The 22,100-nt window shown below is 41.4% G+C and overlaps 1 protein-coding gene and 1 pseudogene across 1 annotated transcript in view; both read left to right on the forward strand.

Moving 5' to 3' along the window:
* Window positions 1-2,902: 2,902 nt before the first annotated feature.
* LOC110579068 lies at window positions 2,903-3,429 on the forward strand (annotated as a pseudogene).
* Window positions 3,430-7,837: 4,408 nt separating this feature from the next.
* The window catches only part of DECR1 (2,4-dienoyl-CoA reductase 1), a 45,120-nt gene continuing 30,857 nt past the window's right edge, over window positions 7,838-22,100 (forward strand). Inside the window, exon 1 of the mRNA XM_021688219.1 lies at window positions 7,838-7,949. Within this exon, the coding sequence (XP_021543894.1) occupies window positions 7,899-7,949 (51 nt within the window). The 5' untranslated portion in view covers window positions 7,838-7,898. The remainder of the gene's footprint in view (window positions 7,950-22,100) is intronic.

Below are 22,100 nucleotides of genomic sequence, written 5' to 3' on the forward strand. Positions count from 1 at the left end.
GACTAAAGCATTTACTAACCTACTTTGAGGTTGGCTTTTCTTTCCAGCTGATACTACCATTTAGCAATCCCCCCGCGCTGTGCAGCCAGGAGTGAATTCTGGATGGAAAACCAGAGGTAGGAACATTATCGTTACCTTTTCTCAGACTCAGACTTGTACCCTTAAGAATGTTACCGGTCTGATGGCCGGTACCTCCCACCTAAAGTACTCATGAGGTCCCGCTTTCAGGTGAGCCTTCCTCCTATTCTTCAGGAGTGAAACAGAAACCAGTGAAAGGACTGCTCATGCTCTCTCCAAGACAATGCTAAACAACTCTCTGGCCTTTTCTGGAAGACGTGGTTCTTTATTACCCTGGCAGTCAGGCCTGAGCTGATATAACTATGTGACTTTAGACCTGGGCACTAAGGGGTTTGCTGCAGTTTGAAGGTCATTGCTATTGGGAAAACTTAATTAAAATCTTCTGGCACCCCAATATAGAAGAGAAAGGAAACTGTTTTATTATTGAATAAGCGTAAACCAGAATCACAGGCAATCTGCTAAAGAGATTGCTGAGAGAAATCTCTCCCTTTTAAATAGGCAAGCAGATAAAACCCATTCCATACACGTTTTCAAGGTAAACAATGGCTACTCTTTGAGTAAGAGGACTTGGCAGCATCATTTGTCACACATAGTTCATCCTAAATTCACTCGGCAATTGGAGTGACCACTGTGTTAGCTAATAACCTTTATCCAAAGGACAAATAAATTTCTCAAATCTTTATGACAGGAGATAGTTTTGCAGGTTGAACTAGGAAATGGCTCTATCTTCCCTGATGGTTACATTTCAAGGAGATGGCCCCAGGTACTTGAGAAAGACATGGCTGGGTTGTAAAGGTGGCAGAGTTTTACCTACGCTTTTAAAAAAGATTTACATACATTTCCATAAATAATTTATAATGACAAGCTTTCTAAAGTAATGTTCTAAAAAAGGGAGTCTTTTCCCTTATTTTCAATAGGGAGAATTGTCTCTTATTTTAATGCGTATTCCCACTCTTTAGGGAACGTGATTGAAAATGATATGACCACCAATTGACCCGTGATCTGGACCAGGGCACTTTGCAGGCTCCTTACCCCCTCCCCTGCCCTTGGAATGTGGGTTTGACTTGCCTTTCCTGCTCCCAGAGGCTACTCTGAGGACATAGCCTTTGATGTGATGTGATGTTGAAAACGCCTGCAGGTATACACACGATGGAGCCCACTTAGGGCCTCTTTATAAGCTTTTAAGATTTGGAGGGCAGGTGCAGGGACCCATCGGTCTTGCTGTCCATTCACCCAAGACGAGCCTCATATGTAAGTTCCTTTGCTATTATTAAAATTGCTACCTATTAACATGGAGTGGCCGGTCTCTTTCTTCAGTCTCACCCTGCCTCTGGGACAGGGGGCTGGTTTCTGATCCACCGTTAGAGCTCCCAGGACAGCTGAGAGCTTACACTGCTTAATTGCCAAGCTGATTGAAACTGATCGCCACCCTCTTCAACTTCCTCCCCTGGGACAGAAGCTGTGGGCCTTGGTTTCATCAAAACACAACTTTGTAAACTTATTTTGGACACTTCATATTAGGTGTCTGTAGAACTCTCTTAACAAAGATATGAAATTTCTAGACAATGCTTGAGCAAGGCATTTTGTAGGTGTTCCGCTTTTTTTCTTCCATGGGTAGTGTATCTTCTGGGTGATAATCTTGTTGAACTTGGGGCGCCTGGGTGGCTCATTCGGTTAAGTGTCTGATTTCAGCTCAGGTTATGATGTCAGGGTCCTGGGATGGAGCCCCGCATTGGGCTCACTGCTCAGCAGGGAGTCTGCTTATCTCTCTTCCTCTCCCTCTGCCCCTCCCCCTGCTCATGCTCTCTCTTTCTGTCCCTCAAATAAATAAAATCTAAAAAAAAAAAAAAATCTTAATAGTTACAGCCTGTGGTTCCATGAGAAAAAAGAAAAACCATTGTATAGTGATTTCAGGGTTTCCCTTAACTCTGGGTTACCTACTGCTCAGTCTCTAAGTGCAGGATCATAGTGAGCATTTTCTGCTGTTTTGTATGTGCCAGGCCCTGTTGTAAGTGCTTTAAATATATTATTTCATTTAAACCTGAGTAAAACCTTCTGAGGTTAGCACTCTTAATACCTGCACTTCACAGATAAGGAAATGAAACAGAAAAAGTTCTTAATTGGCTAACTGTAACACATCTAGTGAGCCTTATAGCTTTCCCTGAGGTCCAGGAGTCTGACTCCCACGTCTATGCCCCAATAACGCAGAGAACAATGCAATGGCTGACAGCTGGAGCCCCAGGGCCAGCCTGGGTGGCTCAGACTCTGTCACTGTTAGTTATTAGCTTCTCAGTTTGCCTAATTGTTCTGTGTCTCAGTTTCCAAATGGGGATAAGAATAGTATAAACCACAAATGCTTGTGAAGACTAGGACACACGTAGGGTGCTGAGCACCACCTGACACACAGAAAAAGTTGAGAAATATTAGCTTTCAGGAGTAATACACCCTCAGGCATTGAAGTCAAACCCCTTGGCTCCTGCCTAATTGAAATAACTCCTTACATTTGGAAGTGGCCTCTTTTTTTCATGCCCCCAGTTTATTCTTTAGTCATGCCTAACAGTGCTACAAGTTCTCTAAATTATATTTATGCTACTGCCTTTACAAGATGGCAACGGCCTCAATGCTTATTCCTCCAGCAAATATTTGTGGAAGGCTCACTATGTACCAAGCTTTTCTTAGATGTGAGGGATAGAAGGATGGTTTAAAAAAAGACACTCACCCCCACACCCTAGTATATAAAAGAGAGACACGACTGCAATTGTATTAAGAGCTACAAAAGGGCGTTTTGAGCATCGCACCCGGGAGGCTGGGCCAACGGGACAAGATGGAGCTCTTGTAGGTCCTGAAATGTGGGCTGCAGCAGGTCAGCGGCCACGGCGGCCTCTGTGGCTATCTACGGGTTTCTTTAGGGCAAATGATGTGAGGGTTGGTACCTTAGTGGGGGAAGACAAATATGGAAACAAATACTATGAAGACAACAAGCAGTTTTTTGGCCATCACCGATGGGTTATATATACTACTGAAATGAATGGCAAAAACACACTTTGGGATGTGGATGGAAGCATGGTGCCCCCTGAATGGCATCGCTGGCTTCCCTGTATGACCGATGATCCTCCAACAACAAGACCACCTATTGCTCGTAAATTCATCTGGACAAACCATAAGTTCAATGTGAGTGGCACTCCAGAACAATATGTACCTTATTCTACCACTAGAAAGAAGAGTCAAGAGTGGGTCCCACCTTCAACACCTTATAAGTAAAGACACTGGAAAACAGTTTGAACATGTGAAATATGGGGCTCTTCATGCAATTGCACTTTTACTGCTTACTATTCACTTGATTAAAATTGTTTGATTTAAAAAAAAAAAGAGCTACAAAAGGAAAATTCGGAGCTCTATGAAAATGTGTAGTAAGGGCAAAGGTGGATGGACCTGGAGCTGGTAAACTTCAGGGCCCCTTAAACATACAGCCCTTCCAAGATGCCAGGGCCATTTATTTTCCAAAATTTGCAAAAGTAAGATATTGTACCATTAGTGGTTAAGATAACTGTTTTCATTCCTACTTTTATTTGTCTTTGTGCCCTGCTCTCCTTCCCTCTCAGAATCATGAGAAGAGCCCCAGGTTTTACACAGGCCTTTGGGGAGACCTCTCTGGTATTCAGTTCACAGTGGTTATTTTTTCCCTCGCTGGCTTGTTCTCTTGAAGTCCAACCCTCTGCCAATGTGTACCAAGCTTGGTGCATAATCAGTTAAGCCGAGTACCCAGTGTCTTCCCTGTCTGAGTATATTTCACGGCTCTTCTCCTCTGACTGGTGGTAAAGTGTGGGTCTACCTAAAATGTGTCCAATCACCTTTCCTTCCCATGTATAGCATAGTGGTTGTGGTAGGCAAAATTTTAAGAGGTCCCCATAATCCCTACCACCTGGTATTCACCTCAGTTATAATCCCCTCCCTTTGAATACAGATGGGACCTGTGACTTGATTCTAGCCTACAGAATATGGCAAAGGGGAAGGGATTTTGCAGATGTAAGTAAGGCCCTAAATCAGCTGATTTTTAGTTCATCAAAGGATATTACGATTATTCTGGGAGGGCCTCACTTAATCAGGTGGTTATCCTTAAAAGAGGGACTGGAGCCTCTCTGAGATGAGAAATTCTCCTTGCAAGCTTGATAAAATAAGCAGTCACCCTGAGAAAGCTCATATAGAAAAAATTTTAAGTGACCTGTGAAAGCTGAGGGTAGCCTCCAGCCAACAGTCAGCAAAAGCTGCGGGCCTCAGTCATAGGGGCACAAGGAAATGAATTCTGCCAATAACCTGAATGAACTTGGAAGCAGATTCTTCTCCAGGTGAGTCTCCAGATGAAAACATGGCCTAGTTGACAACTTGATGGCAGTCTTTTGAGAGCCTGAGCATACCTGGACAGTCCTAGAATCTGTCTAGGACTATCTATGACCATATCTGGATTTCTGACCCATAGAAAATGTGACATAATGAGTATGTATCATTTTAAGACACTAATGCTGTAATATCTCTGTGGAAACAAGATGGATTCCCACCTAAATTTAGTTCGGATGTCAAGACTAATGATGCCACACACACACCCACACACCATGAGAATATAAAAATGTTTATTATTTATGTAGTGAGACTATTTGGGAGGACAGAGCAGGCCTCCTGAGCTGATCTAAAAATGGTTTGAGAGAGCAAGTATCATGGGCTCAATTGTGTCCCCTTCAAATTCATATGTTGAAGTCCTAACCCCCAATACCTTAGAATTTGAGAAATTGATCAAATCATCTATTTTAGAGATAGGGCTTTAAAGAGATAATAAAGTTAAAATGAGGTCATTATGGTGGCCCCTAATCCAATATGACTGGTGTCCTTATAAGAAGGGGAAATTTGGACATAGAAATGTAAAGAAAGAAAACCATGTGGAGACAGTGTAAGAAGGCACCATCTATGAGCCAAGGAGAGAGGCTTCAGAGGAAACCAATTCCACCAACATCTGGATATCAGATTTCTAGTCTCCAGAATTGTTAAAAAAAAAAAAATTTCTGTTGGTTGAGCCACGGAGTCTGTGCTTCTTTACTGTAGCAGCCCTGGAAAATTAATACAGTAAGGAAAAAAGAATGGCTTGGGGGGTTTTATTGTGGTTAGGGGCTGGTTAGAGGTCAGAGTGTGGGTATCCATGTGTGAGAAGGGGCTTGACTGCAGCACCGAAGGAGAGAGTATCTGGGCTTTTCTGTTCACTTGCCCAGCTGACCCAAGACATAAGAGAAAGGGAGGGATGAGGCTTAAAAGCTACCAGCAGTCAAACATCAACAAATGAGGACATATTTTTGTTATAGCTAAGGAGGTGGTAATTTGTTACATTCTAACAGGAAAAAAAAAATACAGTGGTAAAGAGCACAGGCTCTAGGGCTGGACTGCTGGAATCCCAGCCCAGCCCTACCACTTAAAGGCTGTGGAGCTTGAGGCAAGTTCCTCACCTACTCTGGTTTATGCCTCTGGGAAATAGGGAAAAGAATAATAAGCCTTATAGGGTTGTGAGAATTAAATGAGGGTGGTTGATAGTGTGGCATTCCATTCTTAGATCCCTTGGGCCTTACCACTTCAAGGCAGCATGTATACCAACTACAGTGCCTGCATTTCTTTTCTTGAGATCTTTCACCAAAGCCCTGATGCCAAGTCCACAGGGGAGAAGGTCTGGAGAATCAATACCTACACCTAGCAGCCCTCAGCCATTGGAAAAGGAGTGGTGTGTAAATACTCCAGCTCCCTCATTTCTCAGGTGAGATTTCTCTGAGGCAAGTCTGTTAGTCCATTCAGGCTGCTATAACAAAATACCATAGACTGGGTGACTCATAATCAGCAGAAATTTATTGCTCGCAGTTGCAGAAGCAGGAAGTCTGATGCTAGCATGGTAAAGTTCTGGTGAGAGCCCTCTTCTTGGTTGCAGACTGCCCAGTTCTCCTTGCATCCTCACATGTTGGAAGGGATGAGCTAGCTCTCTGGGATCTTTTTTATAAGGGCACTCATCTAATCACTTCCCAAAGGCCCCACCTCCTAATACCATCACCTTGAGGGTTAGGGCTTCAAACTATGACTATTCAGTCCATAACAGCATGTTTTCTCCATCTTCTCCCAGAGTTTCCTCTGTGGTGTTAGCTCTAATTGCCCACAGTGTCAGCTAGCTGAATAACTTACCCTGTATTGCCTGCCTCTCTTCCCCACTGGTGATTCCCAAAGTTCCCAAATGAGTCACTTGCACTGGATCCTTGTTCCTTGATCTGCTTTGGGGGGACCTAAGGTGAGACAATGAGTTAATACTGTAAGGGCACTGTAAATGCCCTCCAGCCAGAGTCCAGCAGGGACACACCTACGATCAAACAAATTGGGTTCATTATTTTTTGCAGCAAGGAAGGACACCATGGTTTACCATGGTGTGTCTAAGTAAAAGGGTATTAGAAAGAACCTGTTATAGGATTTGGACTTTGTTTGGATGATTAAAGAGAGGGTCTAAGGAAGTAGGCGGTTCACCCTAGGTTGGATGCTGTCAGAAAGCAAGGGCAATTCTATGAAGGAAGATCTCAGTAAATCTTATCTGGAGTGAGGGGATACTAGAATGAGGTAAAAGCTGTAATTGGTAAAGAAATAGTCACTTATTTTAGCCAAGAGACAGGTTGTTAGGTATTTTGGTGGGTAACAACCGTGATCTTCTCTTTGTGCTTAGACAAAGTTATAAAGTTGGCTTGCTTTGTCTCACCTTCTGATCTGGGAGTCAAGTTGTGAGGTTGGTATTCTGTGAGATGGTTTATATTTAAAAGGAGATTAGTATGGACTACCTGTGAGTGCCAGGCCAGGTTCTGAATGTCTGCTTTTTGTTTTTCTTTCTCACCACTTTGTAAATTCTCAGTGTCACCTACCATCAGCCTGAGCTTGGGGCTTCACATCCATCCTCTTTCAATCGTCACAATAATGCTGTGTCAGGTATGAAAAGTCACATTTTAGAAGTGAGGAAGAAAATGTGATCTGAGTTTATGCAGCATGTCAACAGGTACATGACACTAAGATGGAGAATGATGTACTAAAGGTACGCCTTGGCTTCTAACCTGTATATTACTCCCTTTGCGAGAAAAGCAAAGGTGGGACCCTAGGTCAAAGCCCATCTGCCTCTCGGCGATAGGGGGCAGTGTGTCCCGCGGAAAGTCAAAGCCGCCCAGAAGCTGCACCTTTTGTTAGATTTCAAGCGCTTCGCCCCTGGACAAGGGAGGCTGAGTTTTAAATCCAAGATGTTACTACTCTGATGATGTATGATTCAGCGCCACACCAACCACGAATTAGACTAGAGGTAGGGGGCGCGGGGCGTCGCAGTCACCTAGACTCGCCCCGGCTCCCCTCTCCCGGCTCCACCCCGGCCCCGCCTCCGCTCTGGCCCCGCCCCCTGCTCCCCTTTCCGCCCCCCTCCTCGCGCTCGCCTGGCCGGGCCGAGATTTCCGCGCCTGCTCGGCCCCGGCCCCGATCCCGCCCCCGCTCCCCTTTCCGCGCCCCCCTCCCCCTCCCCCACCTGCCCCTGCCCGGCCCCGATCGCGCCCCCGAACGGCCCCCGATCGGCCCCCGCCTGAGCACCGGCCCCCGCCCCGGAGACCCGATCGCTCTCCCGATCGGCCCCAGCCCTGGCTCCGGCCCCGCCCCCCGCCCTGGCTCCGGCCCCGGTCCCGCTCCCCGGCCCGGCCCCGGCCCCGGCCCGCCCCTGCTCCGTACCCCGGCCCCGCCCCCTGGGCCTTGCGGGTTTCCAGACCAAGTCCTGGAGGTCGAAGATGGCGCTGCTAGGCCCGGTCTTCCTTGTTCCGGGCCACGGTCCTCGGCGGGTAAGGCGAAGCTGGAGGGACTGAGGGCCCGGCTCGCCCCCAGCGAGCGTCCTGCCCGTGCGGGTCTCCGGGACGGCGGCCGGGGGCGCGCACAGCGAGGATTCGGACCCCGGGATGCAGGGAGCCAGGACAGCGGATTCCGGGGCGCGGGGACGCGCCGGGGGAGTGGGAGCCGGGGGATTGGGGTTAAGAAGGAGCAAAGTCACGTTCTGCTGTCAGAGAAAGTGTGTGTGAAGTGCATGGTGTGGCTCTCAAAGTTTTCATGTCCCTGGAAGCTTCAAAATTGTGTGTAAATAGGTAGAAAGACTGGAGGACACTGCACACGTTGGCCCTTTGAGGGATGGGAGAAGAACTGGGGTGGGAGTGGGGTCCCAGGGAGCACTGGCCTTGTATGAGTCCTTGTTTTATGAGGAAAATCCATTCATGTGTTAGTTGTGCAAATTAAACATATAATACAAACATATTCACTTAAACATTTTTATAAGAAGAAAAAAAACCCAAACCCAGCTGTCCAGACTCCCCTTCCTAGAGATAAAGCTGGGAGAGTTGTATCTTAGGTTGGCTTCCACCTCTATCTCCCCCATGCTTTGGGAGAGACAACTTTTTGTTTTGTCAACTTATGTATGTCCACTGGACCCAGAGTCCAAATAAAAAATGCAAGTGAAGACAGCTGGAGAGGATAAGGAAAGAGAAAGGAAGATACAGAAAAAAGCAGTAATAGCCAAGACAGTCCCTTCCCCCAAGCAAATTAAAAAATCCTAATAAACTAAACCAAAAAGTTCAATTTCCTTAGCCAGGTAGAAATTATTCTGCCAGCCATGAAAAAAAAAAAAACTGTTTTAGTCCAACAGAATGGGCAGCCATGGTGTTCTTTTTTGAAAACCAGAGACAGCAGTTCCAAATGTGAACATGAGGAAATAGTATGGTTAAGTCTCTCAAGTAAGAGAACTTTCTTTTAAAAAGTGGTATTTGTTCAACACTAAGGTTTTGTTGATACCGTTTTCCTGTAAAGATTTTGGTTATAAGCCATTGTGAAAGAAGCCTGTGTTTTCTGGCCTCTTCTCGAACTTTCTCTGTGTACAACAGCTCTGTGAGGTAGACAAGAGTCTTCAGAGGTCATCGTCTCCCCCAACCCCCAACAAATCATTAGGACTGTAGTAATAAGGTCACACAGACCATATCCCAACTCTTCTGACACTGTTAGACAATACAGTATGAGAGGGAGAAAATGAACTCATTTAAAAATTAACTGTAATCTGTCAATTTTGAAATTCTTTTGCTTAAGAAAAACAGAAATTTTGAGGTTCAGGGTTCAGAGCCAGCAGAGGCACCTTTTGGTGTGTTTTGTTTTCCTGGCACATGCAGCCTTGGGTTTGAATTCCTGGGAGAAGCATTTTCACATCAGTGAAGTGGGAGATTGTTCCAGGGAACATCATGTTTTTGTGCTCAAATACTGGTTATTACGATTAAAACTCCTAATTTGAGTATTTTTGTTACCAAGAACCAAGAGAAATGTTTCATTTTTTAAACGTCGTATTTATGAAGTGTTATATTAAAATTGTGCTGTTGAGCTAGTAGGCCTCAATTCAGTGCAACAAACATTTATTTTGATCTCCACAAAGATCATTATAAAACAGTTTGCAGAACTGGCTCTGTGCCCGGCCCTGGGGTTGCAAAGATGGAAAAAAAAAATGACCTCTGCTCTCAAGTTGCTCTCAGGAAAATGTGCACACATTAAGTTGTTTATCAGGAAATGCTAATTAAGTGCCTATTAAATGTTGGGCATTCTTTGGAGATACTTGGTTGAAAAGGTACCTGTACCATTATTAAGCCTCATAGATATTTTTCAAGCTGTGGATAATCATGAGTGGACACGGAAATCAATTTTGTGGAGCAAAATGATTTTAAGAAAAATAGAATACAGTATGAAATACCAGAATTCATTCCATGTAGTAAGGTTAAGTTTACTTTGTGAAACCTGTTTTTTTTTCTCTTTTTTTTATTCTTATGTTAATCCCCATACATTACATCATTAGTTTTAGATGTAGTGTTCCATGATTCATTGTTTGTGCATAACACCCAGTGCTCTATGCAGAACGTGCCCTCCTCAATACCCATCACCAGGCTAACCCAACCTCCCACCCCCCTCCCCTCTAGAACCCTCAGTTTGTTTTTCAGAGTCCATCGTCTCTTCATGGTTCGTCTACCCCTCCGATTTCCCCCGCTTCATTCTTCCCCTCCCTCTACCTTCTTCTTCTTCTTCCTTTTTTTTTTTTCTTAACATATATTGCATTATTTGTTTCAGAAGTACAGACTTCCTTTCCTTTTGTTTTTATCAAGAGTCATAACTTTAGGATTTTTATAAAAATGATATCTGACTAATATGAATTCAGGTAATATAGCTAAAAAAAAAAGTAACACAAGACCCTAAACTGGCCACCCAGAAATAACCAGTCTTGACATTTGGTGAACATCATTCCAGGTGTCTGTGCTGGTAAAAAGGATGGGTGCTGGTAAAAAGGATGGGGGCATAATTTTGCTTGGATGTATTATGTTTATTTTCCCCTTAGAACTGAATCAACATTGTTTTCATTGTCTTCTTTTTTTAAAGATTTTTTTAAATGTTTTATTTATTTATTCATGAGAGTTAGAGAGAGAGAGAGGCAGAGGCAGAGGCAGAGGGAGAAGCAGGCTTCCTGCGGAGCAGGGAGCCCGATGTGGGACTCGATCCCAGGACCCTGGGATCATGACCTGAGCCAAAGGCAGACGCTTAACCATCTGAGCCACTCAGGCGCCCAGTTTTCCTTGTCTTCTAACACTGAATATTGTCAGGGAAAAATGGAAGGCCAGTGGATTTTTTTTTTCCATGTGTGTTTTGAGTTTTCTTTCTTTCTGAGCTTTCCTATCTGAAAAGCTTAAGAAATCTTTCTGTACCCAACCTAGAATTCCAGAATATAAGCTTCTTGGAGGCAAGGATTTATATCCTCTTTGTTCACTGCTGTATTTCTAGGCCTAGAAGAGTGCCTAGCATAGAGTAAACATGTAATAAATACCTGTTACATGAATGAATGTGTGTACTGTGTTGCAATATAAAGTGTATTTCTTGCTTTGCTTTATAGAATATATAAATGTCTGAAAACGGTAGTCTAGTAGGTCATCAGGATATGAGTAGACTGAAAATGCAGAGGTATGTTAGAATGCATATATAAACAAAATGGTATGTACCTGGAGGAGGCAGGGAAGGCTTCATGGAGGAGGTGGCTTCCAGGGCTGACTTTTAAAGGAGGAGTTGGAATATATGGGGCCTCAAATGTGATCTAGACCTAAGGAATAGCATATATCAAGAAGTGAGGGAGCATAGCCTATTTCTTTAAAAAAAAAAAAGTGGCTTAGAATTGTGGAGTTTAAAATACAGGGTCAGAGAAGAGTGCAATGGAGATGAGACTGGAGAGGTTGCTGGGGTCAGGGCATGGTGGGCTTCACTCACTCATATGGCAAATTGGGCATTTACTATGTGCTAGGCAGGGTACTAGGGATATGAGGATGAGAAAGAGCTGATTCCTGCTCTCAGGAAGCTTATAATAGAATGACATTATGGTATAATATGGTAAGTATTATGATGAGTGTTCTTGATCTCAGAAGAGGTCCAAAAATAAAGCATCTCTCTTCTCCAGTCTGGAAAACAAAGAGTAAAGACAGAGGCCAAAGTATCACTTATTACCATTCCATGTGAGAGCCAACTGGCCCTGTTAACTGGACTTCCTGAATTAGGCTGACTTGCTGCCTCAGAAGGACAGTAGAATTGCTCTCTGAGGGCAGCTAACTCTCGAGGAGGAAGGCTTAAGGCCTACTCGTGCCCAATTATTCTCTCAAAATGTACCAGTCAGATAAACTATCTCTGGAGACCAGGAAACTAAGGGTGTGGAAAGAAGCCTGGAGTTACACTAACTGAGCTCCCCTCTGGGAAGGAAACGTCAGGATTGGGGAAGAAGCATTTCCCACTCCCAGTGGGAGGAGTGTACAATTTTTATGGAATATATTTTGGGGTACACATATAGGCTGAGACCTGAAGGATGAATAGGAGTTAGCTAAGGGGAGGAATATGAGAAAGTACTAGGTGGGAGAGTGGCTTGTGTGAAGGGCCAGGCTAAAGTGTATAAGTAGAGAGTAGGGAGGCAGGTGGGGAGAGGCTAATGAGCAGAAGCTAATGAGCAGCCAGTGGGCCACATTAAAGAGTGAGAGCTTTATCCTGACAGCATGGGAGTGGGGGTAAAAACAGGCATGTAGTCAAATCTGGGTACTCCTCTCTCCATGGTGGCCTCAGATAGGGAATGGCTATAGATGCAGAGAAACTCAAAGTCAAGTGATATTTAGGAGGTAAATTGAGAGGCCTTGCCAATTAGGAAGGTTGGGCCATATTGAGGTTATATAGTACCATCACAATTGTGAGCAGGGAAGTAATATTATCAGGTAAGACTTGAGATAGGGAGACGGGAAGTCAAACAAAAGTGATAGGAGTCTGCACTAAGGGCAGCATTAGAGCTATTTAGGACTAAAACAAACTGTACTTTGTGGTTTGGATGTACTCTATGAAATGGAGCCCAGATTTCTGTCTGTGGCCCTTGAGCTAAGGGCCATGCCACTGAGAGAGGGTACTTACCAGGGGGAACTGGTTACAGGGATGGAAATAAGAATTTTAATTCTGTCTGGGAGTGTTAGGAAAGGCATCGGAACTCTTAGAACTACCTTTGAATGATGAATGTTGAGTGATGTGGGGATCGATTTGGTATAGATAGGGAGGTAGGAAACAGTTTATGTTTGGGGAACCCTGTGTATTTTGTTTTCCTGAGTGCAGATTTCAAGAGGGTAAAGAACAGGGAAAAGAGGCTGGAGAGATGGACAAGAGTCAAGTCACAAGGACTTGACATGCTGTGTGAAGCTAAGGAATCGACTTTATGCAGCTACCAGGGAGCTATAGATCGATCTTAAGGTGAAAAGTAGCATGAGCAGGTTTGCAGTATTCTGGAGGGCAGCATCACAGACAGGTTGGAGAAAGGAGACACTGGAGGCCAGAGACAAGAGATGACATAAAGTATGACCTCTGTATTTGTGGGTGACAGGAGATACGGACCTTTGAAGTCAAGCGGTGGATAGAGAGGAAAGATACTGACTGGGAGGTAAAATACGTGGGACTGGAGATGAATTGGATGTATCAGGTGAAGAAAAAGAGACCTTGAAGGAGTCACTAGAGAGAGTCCCAGAGATGAATGGTGGTTTCAGAGCTCAAATATGCATGTGAAGAAATTTCAAAACCAACTTCCTCCCAAAACTATAAAGCTAATTTTAAAATATTAAAAAATATGTACATCTCCACAAAGATCATTATAAAACACATCAAAAGAGGAGGGAATTTCTAAAGTTAGGGTTGTCTACAGCGCATAATAAAAGGCATTCCATCAAGGTTTGGCAACCCTTGGTTTTAAAGAAAATTCCAGGTAGAAAATGATTAGCATTCTCAGCTATCCTATGCTGTTCTCTCCCTGGGGTGATAATTCACCTTGGAATCAGAAATGCCTCAGTTTGTTTCCTAGAGTGGTGGGGGATGGGAGGGATGGGGTGACTGGGTGATAGACATTGGGGAGGGTATGTGCTATGGTGAGCGCTGTGAATTGTGTAAGACTGTTGAATCACAGACCTGTACCTCTGAAACAAATAATACATTATATGTTAAAAAAAAAAAAAAGGATAGCAGGAAGGGAAAAATGAAGGGGGGGAAATCGGAGGGGGAGATGAACCATGAGAGACCATGGACTCTGAAAAACAAACTGAGGGTTCTAGAGGGGAGGGGGGTAGGGGGATGGGTTAGCCTGGTGATGGTATTAAAGAGGGTACGTACTGCATGGAGCACTGGGTGTTATACGCAAACAATGAATCATGGAACACTACATCAAAAACTAATGATGTAATGTATGGTGATTAACATAACATAAAAAAAAAAAGAAATTCCTGGGTAAATATAAGTAAGTTAAGAGTAAGGGGACAACTATACTTTGGTCCCTTCCAGTCTGGGGAAACACCCACACTGCATTGCATCAGTGGTAGAACTGCAGGCTTTCGCAATTATTGAATAATGTTGCCATTTACATTTAGCCCTGAGTTATTTTCTGGACTCCAAAACTGTATTTCCACCCACAGGTTAGGTATGTTCACCTGAATGTCCCACAGGTGTTGCAGGTATGGCGTTTCCAATACAAAACTCATTGTCTTCAATCCTCCAACTTGGCTCTTCCCATGTCAATCCTGTCATTTATAGCAGCACCCAGCAAGTAGCCGTGTAAACTCTCCCTTCTTGCTCACCACTTCCAGCTGGTTGGCTTCTGAATTCAGGCTGGACTACATGTTAAATTTGTGTGGAAAGTGTTGTCTTTATTTCTCCTGCCCTCGTTACTTCAACCCTAGACCAACACCTGTCTGACTGGTCTCCGTTTCCTTTTAGCTCAGAGTTAAATCTTACTTTCTAAAACACAAAAGCAATGCAAAGAGTAACAGAATACTGAGGTATAGGGGAGAGAGGTGGAGAAGGCTCTCTCAGCTGAATGGGCTTGATCTTTTCAGGAAAGTGGGGGCCTCTTATCCACCTTTAGTGAAATAGGTCAACATGTGCTGAGGTTGGCTTTGAGGCAAGAAATAATTGGACCAGACAATATTAAGTACAGTGATAATTTATTATCTCCTCATTTTCTGGGCCCTTCCTACCAGCAAGTAATTTCATTTGCTAACTTCCTACCCCCTCTGATGATGGCATCCAGGTCTAAGCCATCATTACCTCTTGCCTGGCCTGCTACAGAAGCATCATCCCTGCTTCCACCCTTGCCTCCTACATTCCTTCTCAACATAGCAGGCAGAACAGTATAGAGTAGCCCTCTAAACACATATGTTTCCCCACAGCGTGTATTAGCTTTTAATATGCTAAGTATATATATTGTTTAATTTATCCCCACCCTCCAAAAATAATCTCTCAAGTAGAATATTGTATCTATTTTGCTCACTGCTGTATTGCCATTTCCTAGAAGAGTGCCTAGGGCATAGGAGATGCTCCTTAAAAACTTGTTAAAAATAGATAAATGAGTTAACTCCATACCAAATCATAATATGTTTATCTCTAATATTTTTTCATATATGCAAATTCCCAAACCAAAACAAAGCCTTTTTAAGAACAGGGGTGTTATTTTTTTGGTTCAGAAAAGATAGTCATGTTAGTTATGACTAATGTGATGGGCATCAATGAGGTTACTCAAATGAGAGGTAAGCAGGAGTGAAGAACCCAGTTCAAAATTTCAAACTGCCTGCTAATTTATCTCCTTGATTTCATCTCCCTTTATTGGGAAGTATTCGTGAAGCATCTGTTTGGTCCACATCTAACTGCAGGCAAGTAAAAACTGTAATAAAAATGGGAAATATACCCTGAAGCTCAGAGCAACTACTTTTTCAGACTCATGTTCATTGCTATAAGGTGTATCATTACTTAAAAATGTAATTTCTGTCTTGCTACGGGCAACAACTGCATAATTCAGCCTAGCCACTGCAGCTTGGAGTCCAGCTCACTTTCTTTTATATTTGTTCAGCCTTACCTTCAAGTTGCTGTGGCAACGAGATCTGTGTTCTGCAGAAGCTGAGAATATCAGTGGCCTCTGTTCAGTGCCCTGCTTTAAGTGAAGGAGAGGGTAGAGGTACTCAAGCAATCCACACATGCAGAGAGCTCGAGTGCAACATGGCCTGTGGCAAGCCATTGATGTGGGTAGAGTTTGGGCTCCTCAGTTCTTTTACAGTCTGTAGGATCGCTGTTGGTATGCGGGGGCGGGACAATTCTTCATTCTGCAGCACTGTTCTGTGCTGGAGCATCAAGTAGAGCATCCTGCCCAGCTCCCTCTTGTATTTCCAGATGCTTCCAGCTAAGAGCCACCTCTGCTGTGCTGAAGTGCCAGTGGTCTAGACATTGAAAAGTGCATGCAAGGCACAGACATGTGCCTTCTAACAACTGGACAAAATGCACTGGGGAGTAGTTACTGGAGGCTTACTGTGTGCACAGACTATCGAGTTGCATTGGGAATGCAAAAATACCCATTTTTCAAAGTCATCCTTTGAAAAATAAGATTGTCAGGTCTTTACCAAGCTGACATTTTTATATGACAGTCAAGGCCCAGTCTGCAAAGCTCTTATCCTGTGAATTTGAGTCAGGATAAATTTATTCTTAAAAAATATTCATGTTAACCTAAACTAACAGGTACTGAGAAACCCCGCAAAAATAAATAGATATGTCATGTTTCATTTTCCTTAGAAGTATAGCTCACATTTAAGTGTGGAATATATAGACTTACACTTTAACATTCTTGTAACACTGATCATATGCTAGTGTTCTTGCTGTAACTTTGTTTTCCTCTATACCCTTATTATATTGTGTGCTTGCATATATGATTTGATTTTGTGATAACTATTTTTTAAAAATATTTATTTGCTTAGAGAGAGAGAGAGCGCGTACAAGGTGGGGTGCGGGGGGCAGAGGGGAAGCAGACTCCTGCTGAGTGGGGAGCCCTGTGCTGGGCTCTTGATCCCACAACCCCAAGATCATGACCTGAGCTGAAACCAAGAGTTGGACACTCAACCAACTGAGACACGCAGGTGCCCCTATGTTAACTATTTTTAATAAAAAACTAATTTATGAACCTATCCAACACTACACAGTACAAAAAGATATCTAGTGACTGTACAGAAAGTCCCTCTCCCAAGAGGTTAGTGCTATGAATAGTTTCTTGTGGATCCTTCCAACAATTTTTGTTCATATATCAACATATGTATGAAGATATTTTCATTAAGAGACACCATACAAACGGGAACATTTTATATATATTTCCCTACCTTGGATTATTTTCCTTAACATGTAATGCCTTGCATTGCTGGTATTCAACAAATATTTGTTGAGTGATTGAATAACCATATATTGTTATTAGAATAGAATATATTCTATTAAAAGATACACAGTATTTTGTTATATGGATGTGCCCTAATTGGTTGGTTATGTCTGCTATTGAAATGCTGGTAGATTGTTTTCTAGTCTTTTTGATTACAAACAATGCTTTCATATATTATATGTTTGACTATTCTGCATCCTTTGCATTTCTGAGTCCCTAAAAGTGAATTTTGAGATATGCTCGTCAACTTTTGCAAAAAGCCAACTGGGATTTTGATAGGAATTGCATTGAATCTGTAAATCAACTTGGGGAGTATTGTCATTTTAACAAAATTAAGTTTTCTAATCCATGAACACAGGGTGTCTTTTTATTTATTTAGGTCCTCTTTAATCTCTTATGATGTTTTATAGTTTTTAATTTATAAATTTTGTACTTTTATTACATTTATTAGTAGGCATTTTATTCCCATTGATGTGATTGTGAATAGAATTATTAATTTCATTTTCATCTTAGTGCATATCTTTGAACATAGCTTTTCCCTCCCACCCAAATGAATGAGTGTATCTGTCGGATTAATTCCTAAATGTGGAGTTGCTGGGTTAAAGGGTGTGTATATTTTAGATAATATTTTGATATATGTTACCAAATTGGCCTCCAAAGAAGTTGCCCCAACTCCTATCAACAGATTTTAAGAGTGACTTTAATAAGCTATTTTTTGTACTATGTATTATGAAATTTTGAACCTTACCAATCTTGTGAGAGAAAAATGGTATCTTCTTTGTTTAATTACATTCACCCAGTTACAAATATGGTTGTATTTTTTGCATGTGGACTATCTTTTTTAAGGCCTTTGCCCAGTTTTTCTATTTGCAAATAACTTGTTAATATTCATGTATCAAGAGATTTGGATTTTGGGGGGTTAAACTAATTTTTAAGATGGCATAATTTAGAGTCATTGGAAGTGAGTATTTCAACTTGATGAAACAAGCGGCAGAGAGCTGGATTTGTAGCCATAGCTCCATAAGACTCTACTTGTCTGCACTCGTGTACTTTTGGCATTGGAGTCTGGCCAGTCAGGTTACAGTGAATAAAACAAGCATTTACTGAATGTCTAATTGGTGTTAGAAACCCTATTATAGTAATGAATGGAGACTGTTCTGTCTTCCTGGGTGCTCACAGTCTGGTGCAGAAAACTGATATCCTGATGGAGGGAGGGATTCATTTGGCCCATTTTTAACAGAGACATGTTCAAAAGTGTCAACAGTTTTTGACACTTTGGCTTGGTTTTGAAGGCTGGTTCTGCTAGGTTGACAATAAAGTGGGGGGAGTTCAGGCAGATGATAAATCAGGAGCAAAGGCCAGAAGAAAGTTCTGGCAAGTTTCAGGAGTTCTGTGGGGTTGGTGGGCGTTGGAGTATACCTCTAAGTGGTGGAACTGGTTAGAAGTAGGGCCAGGAAGGTAGGTTGAAGCCATGTTGTCCAGCTTGAATGTCAGGGTAAAGAGTTTAATTTTTGTATTTTGACTCTGGAGGACATCAGTGTTGTTGTTGCTTATTTATTTATTTTTAAGATTATTTATTTATTTGAGAGAGAGAGAAAGAGAGAGCAGGAGTGGGGAGGAGGGGCAGAGGGAGAGGGAGAAGCAAACTCCCTGCTGAACAGGGAACCTGAGGTGGAGCTCGATCCCAGGATCCCGAGATCATGACCTGAGCTGAAGGCAAATGCTTAACCAACTGAGCAATCCAGCACCCCATGGACATCAGTGTTTTTGAGGTATGGATTTTAATGTGGAGGCCCAGTCAATTAGTAATGGTGACAATGATGGTAAGATTTCTAAGAGTCATTTAAATATTACCTTCCTTAGCTCCACAAATTCTGTGTGAGGGTCTGTTAATAGTGATTTTTACAGATTTGAAACTCAGTTTTCTTAATAGTGTACCTAGAACATTAAATGATTATTTTTACATTGGTATAAAAAAATCATTTTTCCCCTTTCTATTTTGTATTGTATTCTTGGGTTTTATTTAGACGAGGAGTTATGCGCTCAAATGCCTCAAGTTCTGGATGGCCCTATAAATGACTGGTTGCCCAGTGAAAAGGGTTCATATTACCTGTGTGTGTGGGGACTGGTCAGAGCTCAGGCATTGTCTCAAGGGGGCATTAACTCAGTCTTATTAGAAGCTGGACCTGAGTGTTGGTAGAGCTTCTCATTTTTATCTGAATTCTCCCGGTATCCGAATATTGGCTCAAAAATTGCAAAATACTGGGCAGGCCTAACAAAACATCTGGCTTGGGTCACCAATCTGCCTTTATTGTAGGTGTTTATTCTAGCATTCGAGACCAGCCAAAATACTTAGGTAATTTAAGATTAAATCTCAATGCTATATAGTCTTCATCCTCTAGGGAAGAGACAGTCAAGACTCTTAAAAGAATTGCCATTCTGAGGATTAGAAGTATGATCACTTTTCATTAGTTTAGATGCTATCATTTAGGATCACATGAAGGAGGAAGATATTGTTTATATGATGTGGGAGAGTCATGAGTATGGAGCAGAAGGCAGATGATAGCTGGGTTTTTTGGGGGGGAGGGGAGATTTTAGAACTTCTAATAAGTAAATTTGTTTGCCAAAATCGAAAACATTAGAGAGTTTTAAGAATTTTAAATTTTAAAGCTGTCCAGAGAAAGACAAATACCGTATAATTACACTCATATGTGGAATTTAAGAAACAAAACAGATGAACATAGCAGAAAGGAAGGAAAAATAAAATAAGATAAAAACAGAGAGAGAGGCAAACCATAAGAGACCCAGCTATAGGGAACAAACGGGGGGTTGGGGGGGGGGGGGGGGGGGGGGGGGTTGGGGTAACTGGGTGATAGGCATTACAGAGGGAACTTGATGTAATGAGCACTGGGTGTTACATGCAACTGGTGAATCACTAAATTCTACCCCTGAAACTAATAATACACTACATGTTAACTAACTTGAATTTAAATAAAAATAAAAAAAAATAAAGATGTCCAGAGAAATAAATTTTGATATGAAAGATATTTATTTTCAGAAGACAACTTATTTCTAGAAAAAACACAAAGCAAGATTTGAAAACTTAGAAGTCTATTTTGTATCCACTTTTTATGACTCAAAAAGAAATGGCCAAAATGCTATTTCAGGTTATTCAGGATCCTTCTTTATAGAAGTAGGAGACCGAATAAAACATGATTCTGTGAGGTCTGTTCATCTCTATGGGTCTTAATATTGAAATGAACAACTTGTTTTTAGGCAAACAGATGGTTTGAATTTAATTTTTAATAGCATATATGCTATGAATTATCAGAAGGTAATATGAATTAAAATAGCATATCAATTTTTTCACTTTGGTTTGGTGGGAGAAACCAGTATTGATTAGATCAAATAAAATACAACAGGTAAGCCTGTGCTATGTAGTAACCTAATACCTTATAGATACTAGGAATTATTATCAAAGTGATTATATTTTTGCCTCTTTATTCTTTCTTCTATTATTGGGGAGGTTGGGAAAATGTTTTAAGATAAATAAAAATATGTATATACAAATATTTTATTTATTTACTTAATTTATCTTTCATAAAGCACCACATCATATTCCCTGTACAAATCAACACTAATAAATAGAAGTTCCTTTTAGAGCCTTTGAACAATTAGAACACATTTTTTTCATTATTAATGGAAAATGACAAACTCACCAGCCTATTTGTGCAAATTTCCTGATTCATCATCTTAATGTAATAGTCCTGGAGGCAGCAGCAGCCTTAAGTAAAACTACCATTTATGTAGAGAAAGATTATTATTGTAGGTTGCTTGGATTATTATGCTTTGGCAAAAGGATACAAAAAGAAAATGCTTTGTCAACATGAAGCTAAAGGAAATACAATGATCAGCATGGAACATAATCAGATTTACAAATTTGTCTTTACCAATTATTTTATACATGTTTTCAAATTCTATCTTTCAACAACACTTTTTCCTGATTATAAAAGCAAATCATACTTATTGAAAAGATTTTGAAAATACTAAATCCAACCAAACAAAAAGCAAAAATAATCATCCGTAATCTCATCATCTAGAGATAATAACTGTGTAAGGAAAGTAGTGGATGGACTCTGAAGTCAGACACATCTTGGGTTTGAGTCAAGTCTTTTCTACTTACTGTTTGTCTTTAAAAGTTAGTTACTTGACTTTTCTATGTTTCAGCTTTTTCATCTATAAACTGGGGATAGTAATAGAATTTACCTTATAGGATTGTTGTGAGGTAATGCATTGAAAGTCTTTAGTAGACCTTTGCACATGGTAAATACTGAATCTACTACTTACTGTTGTTTTTTTGTTAGTCTTTTTTCCAAGCATATATTTTTATTTATAGTTAAGAACATATTGTATACTTTTTTCCCATATAACATCGTATCATATGCATTTTCTTGTGTAATTTCCAGTTGATAAACAGCCTTAGCCTAAATCATTGACCATATTACCAGTTGTTTCTTTAGGCTAAATTTCTAGATATCCCAGACCAACTGATGGCAGTCTACTTAGCTTACAGGAATATTCTAGCAGGAAATGATAGATTCTGGAGTTTTAATTTCCAACCATGACCTGATGGGGAAGATCATGTGCCTCTTTGGTGTGATCATTAAGCTCTGTGGGAGTTCAGTGAGTAGTGAGGAAATGTATAAGATGATGATGAGGGAGGATCCTGGAGCCTGTCAGACCACATTTGAATCTTGGTTCTGTGACTTGGGCAATATGTTTAACTTCCCTGGGCCCCTCCTGTCCAGTGAGGTGTAAAAATAATATCTATTTCATAGGATGGTGAAGATGAACTGGTTTGATATCGAATCCTGACATATGGTAAGCACTTAGTGAAATTAGCTCTTTATTGTTTGTTATATTCAACACTTAAAGTTTGTTTTTATAATTAAATGTGAGAGAATGGCAGTGGTTTTCACAAGTAATGTGAGAATGTGAATTGTAAGACATAAGATAAGGCAATACAAATATTTTTAGTGTAAAATGTTATTTTCCCCCTATTTCAAATGTAACAAATAGTTATCTGTTCTAAATTTATTATCCAGAGACAACAAAGGAAGAGGCATTTGATTTAATAAACCTTATGAGGAAATTTTAATAGCTTTTTCAGTGATTCAAAAAT

The sequence above is a fragment of the Neomonachus schauinslandi genome, chromosome 4 (genome assembly GCF_002201575.2).
Source record: "Neomonachus schauinslandi chromosome 4, ASM220157v2, whole genome shotgun sequence".
NCBI classification, from domain to species: domain Eukaryota; kingdom Metazoa; phylum Chordata; class Mammalia; order Carnivora; family Phocidae; genus Neomonachus; species Neomonachus schauinslandi.